The 23,839-nt window shown below is 45.6% G+C and overlaps 1 protein-coding gene across 5 annotated transcripts in view; it reads left to right on the forward strand.

Annotated features, from left to right (window-relative positions):
* Positions 1-23,839, forward strand: part of LOC137879334 (semaphorin-3F-like) — a 106,115-nt gene that overhangs the window by 59,270 nt on the left and 23,006 nt on the right. For all 5 annotated transcript variants that reach the window (XM_068719948.1, XM_068719949.1, XM_068719947.1 and 2 more), the window contains one exon: positions 23,578-23,738. In XM_068719948.1, coding sequence (XP_068576049.1) covers positions 23,578-23,738 — 161 coding nt within the window. The remainder of the gene's footprint in view (positions 1-23,577; positions 23,739-23,839) is intronic.

Raw genomic sequence — 23,839 nt, forward strand, 5'->3', positions numbered from 1 at the left:
AAGGAGCACCACTGTGGAGCTGTAAAGGAAGGACAGAGGCCCAGAATGGAGGTGAAAAATGAGGTCCTCGCATTGGAGGGGAAATGAAAGTCAAGAAGAGAATGTTTACATCCTCCGCTCCAGCCTGGCATGCTGCCAAACCAGTAGTGGGCCATGTGTTGCAATGTGAAAGCACAAGGATTACGAGTATTAGGGGTGCTGTTCGTGAAACCGTTTGGTAATGCCCAAATGTTGCTTACTTTGTTCAATCACTCCCCCCCCCCCCCCCCCCCCCCCCCCCCCCCCCGTCTTTGATGCTCTGATCTCCCTGCTTGTCTGAGCAGGACGTACACGCTCTTGAGCTCCTCTCATTGTTTTGTAAATCTTCAGCTGAGATGAGTGCGCTAAGTCTGTGTTTGACTTATTAACTCAGTTGCTTGTTCTCCTCCTCAAGCCTTCAATGGGGGGGGGGGTTAATGAATACTTTATTGCCACTTTACTGTGTGGATCTTAGTGGAGGTATTTAATTTCGTCCCCCGGGGACGTCCTGTGGCGTTTCCCAGAGTTTCGGAGCAACCTACTTTGCATTTCCTTTCTCCGAGAAGACAAACGGGTCCGGAGTCCAAGATGAACCGCTCTGACAGAGGGAGGGTGAGACAGAGGAAAAGGGGGACAGAGAGAGGAAGAGATGCAGGCTTGGATTTCACTCCTACGTCTTTCCCTCCAAGCTCTGAATACGTCCAAAGTCTCTCTCATGGGCCGCAGTGCGGATCAGGTTCTACCCCCACTTGTCTACCACCTTCCCCAGTTTTGACGTGCGTATGTTTTACCTTCCAGGATAGAAACTGAAGACGGCCAGGATGCTCGCTGAGGAACGGAGTTGCAGAAAGCGTAGAAGAAGTTTGTTTCCAGGGTAGAAAGTCCAGTCAGTAACTGTACACTGTTGGACGCGCCCATATTCTGTCACTTAGCTGGAGTTCAGCTCCACTGGTGTGTAAGCAGGCTGCCATCCATCCATTTGTCACCGTTGCGGTTGTCTTCCTGCCGCCTTCGCTGCACAAACTTCCCAACTCCACCTCAGGTAATGACTGATGTCATCAGCCACCTTTGCAGTGTTTCCCCTCCTCTGCTCATAACTCTGTCAAACTGAGCTCAGTAATGCAGTTCAACTGTGACGAGTGTTTGCTATTTTAAAGGCCTGTAATTAAGCCAGTTAACCTTTTTTTTTGCGTCATAGTGAGCGACCAGAGAGGGGTTCAAGGGGGTCCCAGCGGCCACCTCTGTCACATGTTGAGGGATGGCTTTTAAATGGAGGCCTCCCTGCTATAAAATAAAGGCCCTAGCTAGTGAAACCAACCCGAGGGAATATTTAAAAGACTGGCAAAAGAGCAGTAATGAATAAGCAGGTCTTCCTGTTTTCCTAAACATGGAGGCAGCATTGGGTAAAGGTAATTGATCGTAACTAATTAGCGGTGGAGAGATAAATGGTGGTTATAGGTGAGATGCGGCGCTTTTAATTGCACGCTGTGGGGGTGGAATGCACTGTGGAATTAACTCTTCAGTGACACCATTGGGGCCGCCAGCCCACGATAAAGCTCAATCATGTGTTTGTGTTTGCGGGTTAATCTCCAAGGCACCTTAGGACTCATTGGCTTCGCAGGAACATGTGGAAATAAGTCAAGTGAATTTTCCGACATTTGAGCCGGTTTTGAGCTATTAGTTTCCGAAAGAAACTAGAAACAAGACTTCTGTTGGGCTTGCACCTGTTGGGTGCTCTAAGTTCAAAATTGGACACTTGTTGTGTGTGACTGTGAGAGATCCGGCTGTTGGCGGTCATCAGGAACAATGCTGCTCACGTGCATTTCAAGGGGATGAACTCTGAATAAAAACTACCATAACTTGAATTTTAGATTTTGCACGGTCGGAAGGAAAAACAGGAGCGTCTTCTGGCTGGAGCAGCAGCACAAGAAAGCCCACTGAAATTAAACCAACAAGGAAGCATAAGCCATGTTCTTTTTTAAATGATGTGCTGTTTGAGTTGTGTAATATCAGCTTGCTATTTTCACCCTGTCAAAACATGGCAGGAAGAAAATCCTCCTCCAAGATCCAAGTTGTGTCAAGTTCTAAAATAACTGGCAGACACCAGAATCGCTGATAGATGCAGCGATGACTCTTCTCACAGCTGGGGCTGTTCATCTCTCTTAGTTTAACACGTCCCCCAGCTCTCTCTCTCTCTCTCTCTCTCTCTCTCTCTCTCTCTCTCTCTCTCTCTCTCTCTTAGCAACGTGCTTCCGCTGCTTGGCAATGTTTGTCTCTTGAGACGTGGAGAACGTTTTCACTTTCATGCGTTAACCAGAGGGGATGCTCTGAAAAGAGCTGTCATGACCCGGGACAATCGTTGACACACCTGATCGTTTACCTGTCAAATAGTTTCGTCTCCTTTTTAATCCTCCCTTTTTAATTGGTTGCGATGAATGCTTTCATGTGATACTAAATGTGTGTTGATAAGCCCGTGGACACGATCATTCTTTTGTCAGCGGTGGGTGTGTCTCGCGTAAGATCATAAAATATGGCTCTCAAAGCAATCCCATTTCATTAAATGCCATTCCCGCAGGAGATGAAAGATACAAGAGCTAAGTTGCTAAATGGACCATAAGGTCTTTATTTTCTCTAATTTGGCACACAATTGATTAAATCAGACGTTCGGATTAGCAGAAGAGATAAATGCTATGAAGGGAAGTGCTACTGTTAAATGCTCCGTTTCAGCGGAACCTGAAGCCGCAGCCTCGGCGCAGACTTCATCCTTCACATGCTTGTTAGGAAATAAAAAGGCCTTGATGTCGATTGTGATGAATATCATCTGAAGAAACGGGTCCTCGCCGGCAATACATCATTGTTAACCTCACCGGGCTGTGGAGTGAGCGGATATTTATGACTTATCTCTCCTTTATGTCAGGAAAACCTCTTGGAAAGCTGTGGCTGTGAAAGCTCTGCATTATCTTACGCTGAGAAGTGTGGTTTGTACAAACGGTGATAATATACTGCGTGTCTTTTTTGGATCGTTTCAATATTGCATGTCTCACTCACTTAACTACAAATTGCATGCGCATTACTGCTGCCAATTATCCAAACTATGATGTGTTTTTTTAGATATAATTTAATTGTTGATATAGTTGGGAGTTATGAATAAAGTCCTTGTTTGCATATGTGGTCCAGAAGTTGGAGGTTTTATTGAGTATTATCTTCGCTGTAATTGTTTAATAAGCAAGTACCCAGCTTGTTAGTTATGTTTTCGAACAGAAATGAATGAAAACCTGCTTGGAAGTAGACGAAATCTAATAACCTGTCGTGTGTTTTGGGCTAAAATAACCCAAAGCACCCTCCAATGGGGATGAACACCAATTAATCTCCCAGTGTTCCCAGTGGTGATGTACTGCAGTTAATCACACGTTATTCCCAAATATTTTCTTTGCCGTGAACTCTCTCTGGCTGAGATACAAGCCATACATCTCCGACGAATAGTCGACATTCTCACGATAATCTTGCCCGGGGAAGCAGATTATTCTCTCCTCACACAGAGGTTCCACAAGAGCTCTGTTTTGACTTGTCTCACTTAATTGCCGTGTCAATTAAAATGTGTTTTTTTTCAGAGACATAATGTGGGCAGGGCAGGGCCTGCGAGGATCTCGAGAGGCTCGGTCTTGTTCACAGCTGTGGCTGGCGTGCAGTGTTGATGCAGTGAGCGAGAGGAAGTGAGGTTGGGTTGCCTGGGTGAACGGCCAAAGACGGGCTTCAGGTGCGTTTTCCTGTCCAAATGAGGTTGACGTATCGTTCTCACATAGTGGAAACGGAGAGGCACCGTCATCGTGATGTAAATGCAGAGTGGGATAACGCTCAGCTGGAAGTGCTGTTGATTTAGGGAGCGTAGATCTACTGTCAAGAAAGATGGACGTTTTTTGGAAAATGTCCGAGATGGAGCAAATCTTTGCAAATTGATAATAAAATGAATGGATGAAGCCACTTACCGACTTACAGTCAGCTTTGCAATTTAACTGCTTATTGAAAATGATGGGAAATGATGGGAAAATTATCACTATGGTTTACTGTGCATCAATGGGGGCCAATGATAACATGCCATATTAACTGCTAACAAATTGGAGCATGAGTTTTGTTCTGTTTGGCATAAGCGTAACAAATCTATCAATGTTGACTCATGGGAGAAGACGGACTCGAACCATGATGGGTTTTTGAAATTGAGGGTTAATTGCGGAGTGCTGCGGAGTGCTGCAGGGCTGCGAAACAGTGTGAGAACGAGGCAGTTCCCTCCACAGTGTTGTGTCTTTGGTATAAAAAAAAGTAAAAAAATACTCTTTTTTTTCGATATGAAAAGTTGTATTTAGGTGTTTTGGTGCTCCGTTTAAATTTGAAGCAAATACACTTTTTCCTCAGTGAGTTACCACCATTTATTTATTAAATATTGTCCTGGGCTAGCTGCGATGCCAAATTGGACCAGGGGTATAAATTGGGGGGGGGGGGGGGGCAATGGCCATACTCCACTTCCTTCCTCCTACTTCTGACGCCCTTGCTCGGACAACATTCATCTGCAAACTCTGCCTTCATTTTGATCTCAACTACACACCTTTAAAATATTTTGACTGCATCTTGCATGTTTGCAACGCTATCACAGTCACAACATCTGTCCACAGACGTAATACACCTGTCAAAGAACTCAAAACGGCCTCTATGCTCACATCTTGCCATGATGTTAAACACGCACATAGAGCTTCTAAAGTGAAGATTCTCACGCTTCATTCTCACGCACATTCATAAATCGTTCCAGAGTAACTTAATGTTTTGTAGAAACACTGTACTGTAGCATCAACGCTAGGCTTTTAAGGGTTGAAGCCTAAAGCCTAAAGCTGGATTTAGATTGGTTTGTGAGGGGTTACGGCGCAGCTACGATCCACGTCTACCGTCTCCGTAGAGAAACCGACAGCTTCCTCAGAAATGTAACTACAAGTTGGGGGCACCAACCGGAGTTGTAGACAAAAAGTATTGATTATCTTCTCCTTTGCAGCAACACACATCTAGCAAAGTCATCTTCTCTGCACGCCTTCTGCGATAACCATTCTCTATCACAATGAATGAAGGAGGATAGTATTAATGTCACCTACCTTGGTGGATGACTCTCTAAAGGTATAAGATTCCTCTAGTAGTAAAAACTGTTGTGCAGTGTTTTGACAACGGATAAGCCTTCAAACTCCTGGATGCATCACTCAGACAGAACTTCCTCGGTCATATTTAATCTTCTCCATACCTGTAGCAACACGCCCCCACCAACACTTTTTTCTGTTTATGTTTACACAATGCTGTTTTTGGTCTGAACACACACTAAGGTCTCAGCTCCAAAGAGGAGCCCTCAAGGTCCATCAGGGCAGAGCATTGCCTCAAACTGGAGATAAAGTGGAGATATCGGTAATTATGTCAGTTACACTTTTCTCTCGCTGGAAAAAAAAAAACTTTTGGGCCCAGGAGGCCTCCTCCCCTCTGGTTTCTTGTCTTTACCATCTCGGAATTCACTCTGAACAAAAGCTTCATTTTAGCCACTTTGCAATCTATACTTCCGACCTCTCCCGTAACTCATTACCCGCTGCCAGAACTGCTCAAGAGGAGGGCTGCAGGGTCACAGAGTAGGATATCCTGCCTGTCAGTCAAATGTCAGGGCTGTCAGGTGGATGCCGCTGTTGCAGATTTAAACCCAAGTAGGGGAAAGACGGACTAGTCATTAAAATCAGAAAAAAAAAAGCGTGGAGGCCGAGGTTTTGATTTTTGGCAAAAGCTCAGTATATTTCCACAGCTGTCAAACTGTCTTTATGTCTGCTGCCATGTGTGGATGTCACCTCAGGCACGACGGGTTTCCTCTGGGTTAATGAGGAGGAGGGATGAAGACGGGGGGACAGAGGTGAGGAGTTGTAGGGAGGGAGACGTGCTCGGCTCTTCTTTTCTAAAAGTGTTTTCTTTATGTAGAACCAGTGCTGACCCCGAGGCTTATGGGATTAATATTGGGACCAGTGGATGGCTGCAAAGGAATTTGAACAAATTAAGAGTTTCTGCACACTCACACACAGGTTGTTTTTATTAAGGAAATACATGCAGGGGAGACGCCCCTCTTCCTCCCACTCCAGTGACCCTAAAGGAATACAGTATTGAAAATGGGAGAATGAATTAAATGGACGGTGATTTGGGTGGCATTTATGGCTACTACGAGGAACTTTCATTTTTTTTTGTTGATTTTGGCGGTCCCTGTGGACCAAAGCAGTAGTGTTTCTGAGCAGCAGAGTCCCTTTAAGTTGGTTTGAACTTGCCGTAGTGACGTTGGCGTGAGGTGAATGCGCCAGAAAATACCGTTACAACGACCAGCGCATCGTGAACGAAGCCTCCACAAGTTATTAGCGGCACCTGGTCGTGCACCTCTGCTGCGCAAGAGATTACAGGTTTTCAGACATGACTGTCACAAATAGTTCACTGATTAAAGCACTATCAACACATACAAATCTACATTTTAGTATATATTTTGCCAGCCAAATCAAATTGTTTACAGGATTTTCAACTTTGGTTTCTTTATAATGCATTCAATACTTGACTCTTTTCTTTGCAGTGCTTGGATAAAGGCCATAAAGTAGTCCGTGAATGTAAGATATGGCTTTTCAGTTAATTAAACTTCCTCCTTGGCTTTGTGGAGGTTGGTTTATGGCGTTTTGCCGGTTACACTAGTTGTCTTCTTTTTGTTTGTACGCCCTCTGGCGTTTCAGTGAATAACGCAGCGGACGGCGTCTTGAGCACGATTTCCTTTTTGCGTACTCGTAGCTCGTGCGCCATCTGCGGGGGGCTCACGCCACGGTGCCCCGCCCGAGTATAGACGAAGCTTGAAAAAACCCTCTGTGTTGGCTCCCAGTTTCATAACCAGTTAAAAGTTACTCGTAGTAACTTTAAACAGGTTGAAAGCACACCCTTCCTATAGCCTACTGTATTCGTAGTTCCGGTTGTTCTTCGAAAATACTTTCTGCCTGTAATCTCAGTAGCACTGACCAAAAGTGAAAGCAGCCACGGTCATCAATTGTAGTACAGTGAACTTTTTTGCTCCATTTAGACTTCTCATTTAGTCTTCCCCTCTCGTCTGTCCTCCCCTCCCACTTGCTGCGCTCTGCTGTCATGCCAGCCTCAGAAGTTATAAATGACTGTGGATTTGTGAGCCTTTTCATGGGTTTGTGTAGGGGAGTCCCTTTGTAAGCTTCAAATGTTTAGGGTCAAAGCAAGGCTATCATACACCCAGAAGAATTATGGACGTGTGAAGTGCGAGTTTGTTGTTGAAATGATAAAAGGAAGTCCCAGAGGGACGGTATATCATACCACTCCAAAAAAAACAACAGACGGGTTGTCAGAGGGAGTGTGGAGCTGTCAAATAAGGAGGGAGAGTGTTCAGAAAGATACATGAAGGTTTTTTTTTTTTCCCCACCTGGTTGTATTGCAACACTACTGGGAAGCTGCAGCGCTGACCTCTAAGTGCACTCAGTCTCCCGGAGAGATTGCAGCCTGTGACAGACCATGATGCCGCCCCATTAGCTGAGATAAGGCAGGCAGGGATTGAGAAGCTCAGATCAATGAGTCATTATGGGGAGTGCAGAGCCCCGGCCGCATACGCCGCCAGAGCGGGATGCTTACAGTCGTGGCTTAGCGGCAACGCGGCCCAGCAATCCCTCAGCCGCTTCCCACCAACCTGCGGCGAGGCCGTCCTGGAAGAAAAAACCCAGCAGGATTTTCTCCGGATTAACGTTTGATTCCATGTCAAATATGCTATCCAGGAATGACGAAACGCGGGCATCAACCTTTTCACCTGACACATTTCAGATTGCCAGAGCAGCTTGTTGGTTTCTCACCTTCACATGGTTTATTTTAAGTCCCATTTGTGGAGTCTGCCTTTCTGTGGAAAGCAGGTGTTCTTCCGTGTGAAGTCGTGATTTATGTTCTATTGAAAAGGAACGTGGCTGATATTTTCACTGTTAACAAGGTAAAACTAAAGGCGAGCCAGAACATTGGTAATAATCATTGCACACTGAGCGTGCTTAGTTGAAGTACTAAAGTTGGTCTTTAAACAATAATGGATAGTTACAACAGAGAGTTTTGGTTTGCTTTCATTTTTTCATCCAAAGACGTTTGGATGAAATATATATATATATATATATATATATATATATATATATATATATATATATATTACAACCTGTCTGATCTGATTGTGTTTGTTGCCCGTTTTGGACTTATTTTCAGCGATTCATTTAGCCAAAACTACAGAAATAACGATAGTTGTAATAAACACATGATCCTATGATCTGTATACCGTTTCTTTATCCGCCTCTGGCACAGTTTGTGGTAGTGACAAGCTTTTCATAGCAGGGAGGTCACTGTTGAACTCTTATAATGCCTCTAACAATGTGTTTAGTGTTCATAATGAATTTAGGATGCACTCTCAATAGCGACGTCACCAAGAGAGTGGACAATGGCCTCTTGTTTGCGGTCATCATGCTTGGCCAACGTCATCCTTACACGCTGGTCTGTTGCGTCGCCCCCCCCTCAAAGATGCAGGAAACACTTTTAATACAGATTAAATGTGTGTGTTTATTTTAGAAATGTGCCGGTGCAGTTTGATGGGTTGTGGCACGGAGACCCCTCCCTCGTCCCAACCTCCTGCTCCAGCTACAATCTTCCCTGGGGCTCGGCGCTCCTCTAATAGCCAGTCCTCTGTGTTGCTCTCTGACTACATTTAGGCTGATATTGATCAAACTTGAAAGGGGAGCCCTTAAGTGAATGTGTAAAAAGTCCCGGTAATCAATGATTGACAGTTGGTATTTCGCTCATCAAGGTCACTTTGCCAATTTCGGCGCGTAGAAGAGCTGCGAGGCAATCAAGTGACGGTGAAAAGCAGGGTTTGTTTTTCTTCTTGGTTTCTCCTCAGATTTTGCGGTACCAGAGAGGGAGGTCGAACTGAGAGAACGACTTTCAATCACAGTCGTGCTAAAGCTCCAAGAAGAGCAGGACAGAGCACGGCTGAAAGGAGAAACGGGGAAGATCGATCTTTGTGCCGCTAGCATGTATGAACCCGGGGTAGACGTAATGCTGTTTCAGTCCGCCATCACAGCTAGAGCTAATGGAACTGGGACACAGCCACAGTGCTGCTTTTTTGTGCATTTCAGAATGAGTAAATCACATCTTGGAGTGTGTTATTCTTAGCCATTCGATTCCTGCAATATATTCACGTTGTTGAAAAGAAGACTTATAGCCCCGTAGTCGGAGCCCAGCCAAAACAACCTGTGGAGTGGCATTTCACCCCGAAAAGTTACTTCACATTACTGTTTAACCTGGTCGCACCTGAACTCTCTAAATACATTTTGACGAGCACATTTCCTCCTGATGCGCTTCAATAAAAGCTAGTGACTAAATGAGGCCCTGCTGGGCTGTCAGAGAAAAGTCAGACCCATCAGGTTCACCACTCACGAGCGCCTTATTTAAGATTACACGTCTGCATTGCTCCTGGTGCAGACAGGCTGCGGAGTTTTGTTCGCAGAGGTCCCACCTCTTCGGATTAATTCCGCTTGGCTGGGAATGTGAGAAACCAGGCGAAGCCTCCCCTTGATTTAGAAAGCATATTGCCCGAGTTGGAAAAGAAATGAAGTGTTTATGGTGAGGTTTTAAAGAGGCCGTACTGAGGGGGTTGGAGGAAGAGAACGAGGATGCTTTGGCCGCGCGTCTCTCTTTTTCCTCTCCTTGGGCCGAGGTTCTGGTCAACATTGCCAAAGCAAACACCTCGGTGTTCCACCTCAGAGGAACCGATATGAACCTTTCACATACTTCTTGCTTTCCGTACCGTCCATCTGGATTTCCCTCGTTTCGTTTCAGTTTGCTTGCAGGTTTTGCAATTGCACAGGAACTTTCAACACTTTCAATTTGTGTCCGTACAGCATTGTTGCATGTCATGATTACATTGTGTTTAAATTCCTCCAGCTGCCTCATGTCTAAACCAACAGGGTCACACTTGTTGTGTGCGAGATGCTTTAACTTGTGTGTGTGTACGTGTGCATGCTAAGCATATTATCTGTGCGTGTGTGTGTGTGTGTGTGTGAGAGAGACAGAGGGATGAGGTCCACTCACACACACACACACACATAACTCTCTCTCACCCACTCTGTCTGCCTCTCATTCCATCCATCTCCTGCAGTTATCGGGCTGATTGTATCACCCTGTTAGCTGCAAGGAGATTACCAGTGACAAACTGGGAAAGCTAAATCGGCTTGGTAAACTCGCTGAACCTGCAAACCCCCCCCCGCCGCCGCCGCCCCCCTTCCCACTATCTCCTAACACCACCTTACATGGGCATAGAGAATGGTTGGCCAAAATAACAGTCTTTAAACAGATAACGGTCTGAGGAACTATTGATGTGAAGTTGAGATTTATTAAAATCAGACGTATGTAATGTCCTCATCACGTACTCATATGGTGCATATTGCTTGAATTAAATGAAATGGACTTTGGCGGTAACAATTGCCATTTGGACCAAACTCCAAATGTTCCAAAACTCTGGATTATAGTTTTAATGTTTTTATTTTTTTATAAGCTTTAATAAAAAGAAACCACTAAAAATAATTGGTAAATTGGGAACAACCTCTCAGAGTAGATTGATTCCTCCCGTCTTAAGGGAACCTATTATCTCGTTCTGGCTCCAAAAGAGGATAAGGTTGCAGAGCCTTAGAAGGCCCTTTAAAACGACCGCAGGTTTACCAGCAGCAGGCTTATAGCAGAGGGAGCGTGATGGAATCCGTGACTTTTGCTCTTCACTGTCTTTTGGTAACCTTTGGACGCGTCTCCTTTAGCGGCCACAGAACCGTGCTGGTTCAGAAGGGCTTAGCGAAGGATTACGTTTGAACAGAGCCAGTTCGGACGACGTGTCGGAAAACGACATGTGTTTATAGCCGTTCCAAACGGCCACACCGGCGGGAGCGAGTCTCTCCTGTTGTGTTAGCCATGAAGACCATTTCTGGTTTCCCCTCGGCTGGAGGACCCAGCGGGGCAGCGGCAGCCGAAAAAACACAAAGCTGTTTATAAAAGGGCTAATCGCCTTAATTTCAGATGAGCGCCCTTTGACTAGAGAGAGTAATTGATGAGGCAAAATGCGATGACTCTGCTGACATACGCGTGGAAATATGGGATTTGTCTTCTAATCCCACTTCCTGTCCCCGAGGCCTGGGAATCAGGGGCGCATCGGAACTCGACTGATCGCCTGCCTCTGTTCAAAGAAGAGGGATGAACGCGAGGGATGCCCCATTAGCCTCCTGCTTCCGTCAACATCATCTGCCTCTTGTCAAGTATAACTGACGATAGGCCGGAGAAACTTTACATGGCATATAAAATGAGAAAGGCTGCCGTGGCCCAACGCACACTCGTTGCTTTGCAGAAAAGTAGCATGCCAACATTGATTCCTGGCCACTGGGCTGGAGGAACAGGAAGATAAGCGCTGAGGTTGCACCACATGCATTTACTCTGGACTGAAGGAGCAGCGGGAGCCTGGTGGGAGGAAGAGACCTGGAGCAGAGCCACAATGGCTGCTGTCACAATCTGTCCTGCCTTCCTGTCATTCTAAGGAAAAGGGGGCAAGAACAACTGGCCTCCCACACTGTGACCCCACACGGCTCCAACAAATAAGGCTTTCATAGCCACAGGGCACGGTAGTGGGCCACTGTTGTCACATACATTAGGTTGCTATATCCTGTGTCTGTTCAATTGTAAATCTCCCACTGGCCTGTCAGGATGCACCTGAGAGACACACAAATGTGTTTTCTCACCGGTGGATTAAAGCTGCCAAGAAAGCCTTTTCTTTAAATCCACTGTTTTCAAGGAAAATATGTTGCTCCGTTGTTACGAATAAAAACCTTATTTGGATGGAAACTACTTGGACTTTTGAAGGATGCAGACATTCTTCACCAGAGCACAGCGTGGAAGACAGTCAACATGAAGTTAATAAGGGAATAGAGAATTGAAAACCTCAGCTTGAAGTCAGCCTGTGGCTGCTTTAAAAAAAAATGCATTTTTGATGCCTTTTGATGCAATTTGTTATGTCTGGCAGTTGACATTAGCAGAAGATATTCTTTGTCAAACCAGAAATGTCAACATTTAATGATATTTATGAGTGTCATTCATGATGAAAAGTACATGTTTTTCCATGGAAAGCCCTGAGCAGGTTCTTACTAAAATGACAGATCCTTTTAAAGAAATGTAAAATATATTTTTTAAACGTTGCTGAAATGTGACAACAGCTTTCGTAAGTTTGGATACAACTAAACTGAGAGACGGAATTTGTGTTATAAAGAGCTGCGAGGCCACAGATCAATTCTGTTTTAATGAACTAATGTCTTTAACCAATTGTTCAGTCTGTCTCCCTTCTAGTTCTTTGTTTGGTACAGCAAAGCAGGGTTTCAGTATTTTTTCCTTCTAACTTTCCCATAGTGTGTTAGATCGCTCTATTTTCACTAGCCTTAACATTTTTCAGAGAGAGGGAGACTGAGAGAGATCCATCTTCATTACCACCAGTCTGTTCTGCTCTTGTAGCTGACTGTTTCTCCCAGCTGACCACACGTCCTCTGGAAGCAGACAGCAGAACCAGAGACGCTAGAGTGTGTCCCTGGCCCTGAGTTTGTCCACTATGTGGGGATTACAGTCAGACAGGAGGTTGAGACATGCCAGGTAAAGATAAGGGAGGCTAAAGGTAACAGAGCTCTCTCAGTCGGGGCTTTATGTTCAGTCTTTGTGGCTGCTCCCCCAAAAGTTCTCCTGCTAATTCTGCAGCGCTGCTACTTTTGTTTCTCTGATGCGAACACTTGAGTGCATGCTTGCCTGCCGTGCCTCCTCTGGTTACTGTACTAAATCAGCATTAAAATGGATTTAGCAGGCTAAATGTACTCAGGAAACATGGAGGTATGCACATCGTGTAACTGTGGCTGGACAGATACCATAATACCAGTGATCCATTGGGTCGCGGGGTGTAGTAACTCACATGTGGATCTCCACTGAGCTGGAACTCGGGGCTGGGAAGTGTTAGAATGATGGCAGAGAGGTTGCAACCCTGAGCCCAGTGAGTCATTCTCAACACTCTCACCCTCTCTCTCTTTCTCTCTCTCTCTCTCTCTCCTTCTTTCTTTCCTTTACCCCCGTTGAACACAGGCTCATTGCGATTCTGGACAAGCCATCCAGTAATGCCACTTTACCCCAGGCAATCCCTGTTTCCTGATTCCACACAGGCTGTGGAGAGATAACCCTGACCCTGAGCTAATCCCAGATTAAACCAGAACATAAAGCGTTGCCACTGCAGCCCAGCGGCCTCTGACCTCCTCGCTCGCGTCTCCTGGCTCCTGGCTGCAGCAGAAGCCCTGCTGACTAGCATTTGCAGAAAGCAGGTTTCATCCAAGCACAGGTTTGGGCCGTTTGTGTACCATTTTATTTTATAATCTAAAGAGCACAGATTGCTTTAGATGGACGCAGTAACCTGTAACATTTCTGTAGAGTCCCCTTGTGACTGAAAAACAGCCGGTACGAAGAAGTTGCGGAGGGATCGAAGGGATTGACATGTGGGAACGGGACAAGATGTGTCACCGCTGAGCTGGAGACTGTTTTATAAAAACACATGTCATGTTAAAACAGAGACATGTTTGTGCAGATGTGTGCGATTAGATCGAGACTCTCGCGGGAGGATCTCCTTACCTACTAGTTCTCCACATTTCACATCCTCCTCCTTTCACACACGTTTTTTGCGAGATTGAGGGAGAAAGGTGTTCGTTTGTTTGGAGAGGAGTCCGACGGTGCACCTGAATGGCTGCGTACGATTTTAAAAGAGTCATAGATTCTGAATCTGCTCTTGTTCAACCAGTTCTGTGGCAGAGCACGTCTGTCTGCTGTTACAAGAGTTTACATGAAAATGGAGACAAATGTGTACCTCCTCCCCAAAAAAAACCAAAAAAAACCCCCGCCCCCCTCAGCCTCTGCGCCTGTCCATCAGCGCTCGGGGCTTGGCAGGCAGAGGGAGAGGGGCTTAGGTGATGGGAGCCAGAGGCGATGTGATAAGGCCAGTTCTCCGCATGAGAGCTCATCAGAGCTGACAGTGAATACAAATTGCTGCCATTAGTGAGTGGGGTGGGGGTTGGACATAGGATGGGCGGGGCACTACGGTGGCTCCTAATTATAGAGCGGGTGAGTCCCCCAGGTCGGCAGGGGAGTGGCGGGGCGCAGTGGTAACGAGGTGGTGACAGTGGTGAGCAGTAGGATGTCTCGGCCCACTGAGCATCCCGCTGCAACTCGTGGATACAGTGAGGTCAGCAGGAGCGCTGGTTAATGATGTGTGATACGGCAGCGCTCTCAGTGCGTAGCCATTATGACGGATCACATTCGACATGTGTTGAGACAAGAGAGGGTCACACCTTTTCCCCAGCGAGGGCGCTCACAGCAACAGGATACAAACAACGTGCCACGAATAGCCATGTTGCTTCACTTTATTGTGGTTTAACAGCCGGTGGAGCCCAGCAGGGAGTCAAGTCCCCGACCGTGTTTTACCATGATTCTGTTTTTCGGGATCCCGCCTTTGGAATAACTATTAACGCCTTTGTCTTTAGAAAAAGTTGGGTGACATGTTATTGTGTGTGTGTGTGTTTGTTTTTAGTGTACCCCCACCTTAATAGTAGTAATTGCTAACCCGTTCACATATTGGGTTTAGGCAACTTAAGTAAAGTTCAGGAAATCACGCAATTAAAAAAATGTTACGTAAAAGTCCTGTTTGTTTGATCCATCCATCCACCCAGTAACTTGACGCCCCGTTTTATTCTGAAATCAGAATAACTCTGAACGCGTCTGAACCCTGATGCCCGCAAAGGTCTAGAAGACAGAATTACTACATTTTCTGTGTAAAAAGAAGCTAATAAATTAACGATGAAGATACAATTTATTTATGAATTTAGTGTTAAATTACACTTCAAACTGAGACCGATAATCCCGACTAGAATCGCAATGATGATTACAGTTTTGCAATGATTTTGCTGAGTGTCGTTGTGATACCATTCTGGTTGTCTTGTCTTCTTAACGTGAAGTTTGAAGTAAGATGACAGCGAGCAGAGGTGATTGTGTTGATGCTTTGTATGTATAGGGCAGGTGTTTGTACAGACAAGCTGTTATGTCTGGTTTTTTTCTCCGAGCAGCAAAAGCTGCAGAGCCTGTCTTGCCACCAAGATGCAGACACACACACACACACACACACACACACACACACACACACACACACACACACACACACAGAGGATTCAGCGAAGCTTGACCACGTCACAAAACATTACCATTCCTTTGTGTTCCGGGCTCTCCGGCATTTACCAGTGGGTCAGATCGTATCTCCGGATCCTGTGCCCTTGCATATCTGTTATCTGCTGAGTGACGCGTCCTATCTGATGTGTCACACTGGCCGAGCCTTCTGACCGCTTTTATTATCCCCCGTCCCACAGAGGGACTAAGCCGAGGCGAGCAGCTGCTGCGTTCACATGCTGTTATCGTTCCTTTTCATTGAGCAGCGCAGCTAACCTCATACCCACCCTCCAGTAATCGCACAGGCATTCTTTAACGACCGTGTCACTTCTCTACCGGCTTTGAAGCGTGCAGCTTACACAAAGCTAAATAACTCATGTAAATGCTTGACACGAAGACAAGTCGCTGTTGAAGGAGAGTGGAGGGGAGACACCTTCGGGCCCAGAGAGTAGAAATGACTCTGCTAACTAGATGGCAGTGCAGGTGGCAGTTCAGAGGCCACACACTTGTTCGTTTGCAGAAGAGGGCTCTTTAATCTCCATCTTCATGTTCGTGAGCTCAGTGATTGCCCCTATATTAGGCACTTCCTTATCCTGCAGATACAGGAAATCACTCTGAGACACTTTTGCCAGATTAAGATAAGAGAGAGAACCACAGCAGCGTCTGGAAAGAAGCCAGCGCCACTCTTACTGTGTAAATTCAGTAAAAATCTCAGCAAACTCAACTCAAAGAAGTCATCTGAAAACACTTTGTCACAGTTTGTGAAATGTACACAAAACAAGAAGATGCTTGTACTTTCCTTGAGCTTTCTTACGGTTTTGTCATGACACTTTGTAAGAAGGTGCAAATTTGTTTACACCAGTCAGTAAAATATTACACAAAGTCAATAGTTAAACATTTAAGTTGCAACTTAAAGCTACTACAAGGAACTTTCATTTTGTGTCGATTTCGGCGGCCATTTTTGACAAAAGCTGTTGTGTTTCCGAGCGCCAGAGTCCCTTTAGAAAACCTGTCATTTTACTGCAGCAGAGTCTGACAGGTTGCCCCCGTGCAATCCTGGTTCTGGTTCTTCTGTACCCCCTTTCCCTGCAGCGAGCCCAGCAATACGGCCTGGGCTCAAGCAGCGCGGGGTCGGTTTAGAGCTTCCGGCGTAAAACGGTGAAGCTCCGCTCCTGCTGCTGCTGACGTGAGATCTGCAGGAGCTCTGACTGCAGGTCGAAGGCAGATCTGCCTGAGGCATGATTTCATCTGATATATGGAATCAGACCCGGTGGCACAGATGACTATCTTCTCGCTGATGGTCTCGTTTACTTTACTTACGTAGGTCATATAGAAGCATCGGTATTGAATTGAGACTGATTAATATACAGTTAAAAGTTACTCATAGTAACTATTTCATTTGCCTTAACTAAGTAGTAATTTCCCCCAGCTTATTCAAATCAGACCAAAGCACCACTTACAGAATATTTTCCTCCTAAGAACAATTGTCTACTGAGGCGACATTAGAAGGCATTGTTACAGTTGGATGGAAACAGACTGACTCAATGCTCCCTCCCTCTGTGCTCAAGAGAACAAATGCACCTTTATACAGGTGCATGGGCAGCAGACACTTCCTAAATATTTCACTGACTAAGACTCATACAAATTAATGAGAAAGCCGGAGCCTTCCAGAAGAAAACTGCTCGCCGTGTCCAGCAAGACACAGTCACCTGTGGCGTCTCAACTCATTACTGCTCCTTGTTAAAAGTGGACTCAACTGCCAACTCGGCAACATTGCAATTTTTCCCCAAAAAACCTGCGCGTCTTCTGTCGCGTAGCTCCATCATTGCTGTTGAAATGAAGCGTGCCTCCTGAGGGGGGTAATGAGACCGTCTTAAACCGGAGTTTTCCCTCCTCTGCGTTGACGGCATTCAAAATATTTGGCCAGGATTCCTGACAAGTGCTGCCTTTGATGTGTGAGAGCACGCCACCTCTCCCGCCCCCCTCTTAAACACCCTAATTATCACTCCTGTCACTCCGGTGCCGTGCGTGTGAACGAACACACCTCTTTCTGGCGGCTTGGAAACTGCCTCGGGACGCCGCTCAGGTAGTGCAGAGTTGTTTGTGATGCGCCAGGGGCTAGCGGGGTATTTCTGTCGCTTTATTACACAACCACAGAGGACGGGAGTCTTTCAGTTTAACTTTGTTTGAAGAGAATGGATCATAGCTTTGGCGCTTCACTGTGATCTTGCCTTGATCTTTGGACAGAAGGACTCCTGGTGCAGCGGCTGCAGTTTCTAATTATCGACCACACGTCCCACGAGGGGGAAAAAACAACAACCCACAGACCTTTGAATCGCGCTGGTGATTGCTACACACTTCGCTTCATATTGCTCATCGCTCCCTTCCTGTTCAGTGTCAAAGCAACGGACCGCAAAACTTTTCCTCTCTTTGCCATCACCATCCCCCATCCTCTTTACATTGGGTCGCTCTCAGAGGGAGAAGTGCAGGCTTCAAGCTGCAACATGCTCTGCACTGTCATTGGCAGCGGCCTAGCACTTTTAATTTACCCAATTTGAAAGCAGAGAAATATGCAGTGGGGTGGAACACCCATATCAGTGTCATGCAGCGAGTGCGCTGCGCTGTCAAGTGCCAGGATGTGTATTCACTCCCCCTCTCTCTCTCTCTCTCTTTTCTGTGCTTTTGTTTAAACACGCAGTCCGGAGTTTTTCCATGACCCAATCACTTACTCGATGCTTGAACGTGCCAGGAAAGTTACGAGTGGGGTGGGCTGCGTTCTGTTAAGTCACGCTGGATGCAGTAATCGTTCCTTAATGAGAGGAAGTTGTGATGTTGCATTAACAGCTGAATATTATATATAAAATCCAGTCTCCTTTCTCCCTTGTGTGACAGCGTGGTGGGAAATCATGTCATATAAGACAGCGTGCTTCTCTTTATTTCTGGAGATGTGATCTTGAGAGTGCACCGCGTGCCGGGGAACTTTTCCTGTCCCAACATATTTCCAAAGTAAACTCGGCCCGTCGGCTATTAATTTAAGATGGAGAGATATGCTATAACATGCAGGCCTGCAGCCCCAGAGATCACCGTCAGCCGCCAAGTATTCTCTCAGGAGGAGGAGGGCTGGCTCAGTCTGACAGTGAGGCATGCCTCTCCTCTGTGTTTCTATACCTCATTTAACCAGGCAAGCTGACAAAAATACTAGTCTTATTTATAATGGTCTGAGGAAGGGGCTGCGATGGGATGGCGGGACACGTCCAGTGCTTCCCAGCACAACCACTTTATTGTACTAAGAGATGCTGCTCACCTGCTCCACTGCTTCAGCTCAGGGTTCAACAAGAAACACGCCTTCTTGCGCAAGTCTGCAAGCATGCATTCAGGACGACAGTGTTGCAATTAACCAAACCGCAATTTACAGTGAATGAAGAACTCGGGCGATCACATCAAGCGGTTTTCAATCTTGTGAAATAAGTCTAATGAATGCAATGAAAAATATATTGGCCAATAAATAAAATAAACCATCTGTGTACTTTTTCGCTATTTGGCGCCTTGTTTTACTGTTGGCCCCGGCTTCGGCGCTGCTGGAAGGGCTTCCCTGCTCAACAAATTGGCATTTTGTTTTTCATGCAAACACAATATTTCAGCGGTTGGGATGGCGCAGGTAGTGAGGGTGTGTGTGTGAGACGTTTTAGTTATGGTGTGTGTAAGGATACACTGCGTTTTTGAAAGGTTTCAGTGCGCAGAGGGTGTCATGAGTATCCCCTGGAAGCAACTGTGCATGTATGTTTATGTTTGCCAAGGGCGAATGAAATGAATGGACAGGCTTATTACAGTCCTGCTACAGCCACAATACCAGACTATATTTTCTCTTTTATTGTTGGAGCATTTGATTTATTGATTGCTGTCGGGATTTGACAAAAATGTCAACGAATATAACGAAAAATATTCATGAAGAAGATTACCAAATCCAGCTGTAATGGCCAAATCTCAATAACCATCACTTTAAAAAAAGAACTCATGCTTATCAATATTACAAATGCACAATAGGCCTAAACCCCTATGTATTATGGGGTATAAATTCCATTTTGCAAAATTCTCTACACTTTCAGTCGTCTTATTGATTATACCATTTGTATAAGAAGTAGTAATAGAGTGCCTCTCACAGCGTGCATGATCTCTAGCTCTTTACATCAGTTCGCTCAGATGACATTAAACTAGAGTTTGTTTTTTTTCAGGACTCATCTTTACTCACCTCCCTGTTTTTAAACACCGGTAAAAACCTTTCTGGCTGCAAGATTAGTATGTTGAGATGTGGGAACCGGCAGCGGACTGTGTCAGCCGGCAGCACCTTGAGATGCTGGGAGAGAGGAGAGGATTGTCTGAGTCCAGCAGACTGAGGAGAGCGGACCGGGTCGCCTCTCGCGTCTGGAATGAGAGCTCTCTCCTGTGTAATTGCTTAACTTTTTTTTCCCGTGTACTACCACACGTGCACTGCTTGTGTACATGAAAGATTGAAAATGAGAAAAAAAACGGAAAAAAAACCGTTCATATATCGACTTCTTATTTCTTTGCAACTGCATGGCGTACCAGCGTAGAGAAGGAAGTGAATGAGAACAGGGAGAGACGTTGAGTGCTGGGATCAGGTTCCCTCACCGGCTTACTTTCACCTCTAATAGAGCCATTGCCATTCCACAGGGGGGGGGGGGGGGGGGGGGGGGGGGAAGCGGTGCGTTCCCGAAACAAAGCCCTTGCTGTGCGCGCACAGACCCCCCAGAGTGAACCCAAACCGTCCACGCAGTAATGGGCTACTTTGAGAGTTTATCTGGCTCTAATAGACACACTTGCTCCCAGCCTTTAAATCTCCAGGATAAGTCTGTGTGTACGCAAAATGCTGTCATGCCCTAATGTGGCTGACAAAGAGCACAGCAGTGCAGCCACTCTGAGCCTTTCCTGTTCAAAATTTGTAATCCGCTACTGAGATTGTATAGTTGCGTGTTGCAAGGGGAAACGGTGGATTGAGAGTGTATCTGTGACTGGTTGGGCAGGTCAGGGATCTTTTTTGCGAATTTAATTTACTTAAGTATTTGGTCATTTGAAACTAAGCTTGGCCAATTTGTTATTAATGCAGCAAAAGTATGCCTCTGCTGCCTTCAGGGAATAACCACACACTCTTAACGCAACCCTACAAATTCCTCTTTATCTTTTATTCAGTGTCGGCCCCCCCTCAGCATCCCTCTTGATCTGGCACAGTCTCTCTCTGCATGTCTTTCCAAGCTGGTTGTGACCGGGTGTTTGCCTGGCACCAGCCTCAGTCCAGGGGCCTGCTGGTCTTGTTTTCACAGCCGGCCTGACCCCCAGGGCAGTGTAGCAGCCGAAGCTCAGTCCGCTGCCATTATACGTCCTCTATCAACATTTCATTGGAGCACAATGCCATGTGCCTCTGCCTGAGGCTGAGGTTGACTTTGGGACTGAGCTGAGAAAGGCTAATGGAAAATAGAATGATGTCTAATAGCTAAACTTCATTTTGTACCAGATTCCAGACTCCTTCCTTTTTTCTTTCTTTATAATATGTTATGCTCTATGTTTCAAACATGTTCTCATATGTTTGGTTCGCTTTAAACACAATTAGCATGGTTAATGGTTAATTTGTGGTGTGAAAGCAAACAGACCAACCACAGGATTTTATGTTAGCATTTATGTTTTTTTAACATGATTTTCATCTATAGAACTGCTTTTATGTAAATTATTTGGTAACAATTATGCACGTGATTACGGGTATTTGAGCTAAAGTACATACATTTATCACGTCACAGACATTTAAGTGCTGCATAAACTTGTGTCAGTCACCAGAATTTGATTTCCCCACACCGGTTCTGCTGATGCCGGATGACAATCGCCAAAACTGTCCAATCATGTATATAATCATCTAGTTACCTGTCGGTCTGCATAACTTCATGCTGACTCTTCTCGGTTTGTTTGTAAAAAAAGTCAATGTGAAAAGGAACCGGACCAGAAAATGTATTTCCCCCCTTGACGAACCAAACTACGTGTGTGAAAGCACCTTTACACAGTAAGAGGTTGCAGCAGTTTCATTTCTTATGTTATCAGAAGGCTCAATGGTATTTAGGCTTCAGCCCGAGCTTCCCATGTAAAACCTTACAGCGTCACTCAGCTCTGACTCATTCTTTCATAACAACAGACCTTTTTTTTTTTTCCTGCAGGGTTCGATTTCTGCAATAACACCTTCATCTAATAGGCATAGCTCTGTGTGATGTAGTCTACATTACAATTAGATACGGAGGATGAGGTGTGAGGAAAGATATTCTTGCTGGGATGTAGCATTTAGACATGCTGTAGAGTAGAGTACGCTCAGAACAGAATATGGGAGTTATTGCATGATTGTGAGATTAGATTACATATGTGTTTGTTTCTTAATGTGCGGCTCTCTATGGGGAGTGTTGTTGCACTGCACTGTTCACATTCTCTCGTCAGCTGACGGATGGTCCCATCCCGCTACTCTCTGACAACAAACACACACACACTGAGGAGCTGCTGACAACCTGCTTCAGGAAAGGGCTTCGACTGGCCCTCGGAATGTGCGTGTGTGTGTGTGTGTGTGTGTGTGTGTGTGTGTGTGTGTACAATGCAAACTTATCCGGTGTGTTTCACTCTATCGGCACGCACACATAAACACAGCTAGCGTGTATGGGGACTCATCATTCAACTTAAGTCTCCAACACAAATAATCACAGGGTCCGACCACATGTTGCATGTTCTCTGCCGTGGGCTCTGACAGCTGTCAATCACCTGGCCGATTCCGTAAACATTCCTTCGGTGGGCACAGTTATTAAATCAAACTGTACAAATATAGCAAATCTAACGCTATTAATCTTTGCTTATTGACGTAACCCCGTGTTAAATTTAGATCTGGCAGGAAAGACTGGTAATATCAGATTCAGTAGGGAGTCTGTTTGAAAAGGTCTCGAGATGGTGTTTATTTTAAGTCGCAATGGTGGACATGTTGATGGCCTCGCATGCCTCGGTGTCCAGACCTCTTCCGCAGCACCACCTAACAACCTCACAGGAATGTTTTTCAGCAACTTCATTCAACATACTGAACATGACTGCACATACAGAGCTTGCAAAGAGAAATAAAAATGTGTGGTTATTCATCAACTGCCCGAAACATTTTCGAATCTTGAGATAATTCTTATTTTTTTACAAGTCTTGGTTGTTGCTTTTTAAGTCTGAAGCCCCACGTTGACTACATTTCACACTGCCTTCCTTTTTATTATTCACCGGCACGCCTCTGTTCTGATGTATCATTTGTAAATAGTGAAACAAAGCTAACTGTATTTGACAGTTTATCATCTGGTTTCCCTTCACCACATTTTTGGCTGCTAAATCAACAGAAAAGAACTCGGGTTAACCTCAAAGTGTGGTTGCCTGTTTCAGTATTCTGTGGTCTGTTGGTTGTAGAATAAAGCCACACAGTGAAACGGGACTTTCCTGCTGTTTGAGTAAAACCTCTGTGTTTGTCCAACAATATGTGAGGGCCACCCTCCAATGCCTTTACCCTATAGATTGCGGAGGAGTGTGTGTTTGTCTACTGTGTGGCATGGGGCCTTTGCTGTCTTAGCAGTGGCCTCTCTGCCCTGTCTGTACGTCGTTGCTGAACCAAGGAGAGTATATCAAACAAACACTCCAACACAGAGCTATAGGAAGGTCGGGTTACTCTCGACGTGAGAGGACTAGTCGACTGCATTGTGTTACCAGAGGCGCTGACCTTCAGGGTGCAGGGTCCAAAAAGGAATGAAGCTGTTTAAACCTAAACTCAGTATATGTGTATTTCCACCTTTCCCGTCTCTATATATGAGGTAATCTGTAGTAAACTTATCTATAAGTCGGTCTATCGTGTCTGTCTTTTCTGACTTCCGACTGGAAGTAACAGAAAGCCATCGGTGACTTTCTAGGTCCTCTGATCCACTCCGGCGGTATTAAGCCATCAACACAGTGTGACAGACACTCAGTAGCACTTGTCTCTAATGTGCGGTGTTAAGTTACAGCAGTGTTGGTGGAAAACCATCAGATAACTCCACGCCGGGTATGCAGGAGCGGCACGAAGGAATGTGCCAGTTGTGCACGCATGTGTGTGTGAAAATGAGCATGTGCACCACAGCTGTCATTAACGGGTATATTTGTGTCTCGTCACAGAGCTGAGATCCACCGGTACTGCTCATCACTTCGCCTACCTCCTCAACACGTCCGACTACCGGATCCTGCGTATGGACGAGGACCATGACCGCATGTACGTTGGCAGCAAGGACCACATCCTGTCCCTGGACCTCCATGACATCAACAAGGAACCGCACATTGTGAGACCATTTCCATGCTCTGCCTCCCCTTAACTCTGGCTGTTACACTGCGATGAAACAAGCGCCTTTACCTCAGCGCCACAATTGGCAACATGTTCTGT

Source organism: Cebidichthys violaceus, unplaced genomic scaffold, assembly GCF_023349555.1.
Source record: "Cebidichthys violaceus isolate CVI_PGR_0920_01 unplaced genomic scaffold, fCebVio1.0.p SCAF_25, whole genome shotgun sequence".
In the NCBI taxonomy this organism is placed as follows: Eukaryota; Metazoa; Chordata; class Actinopteri; order Perciformes; family Stichaeidae; genus Cebidichthys; species Cebidichthys violaceus.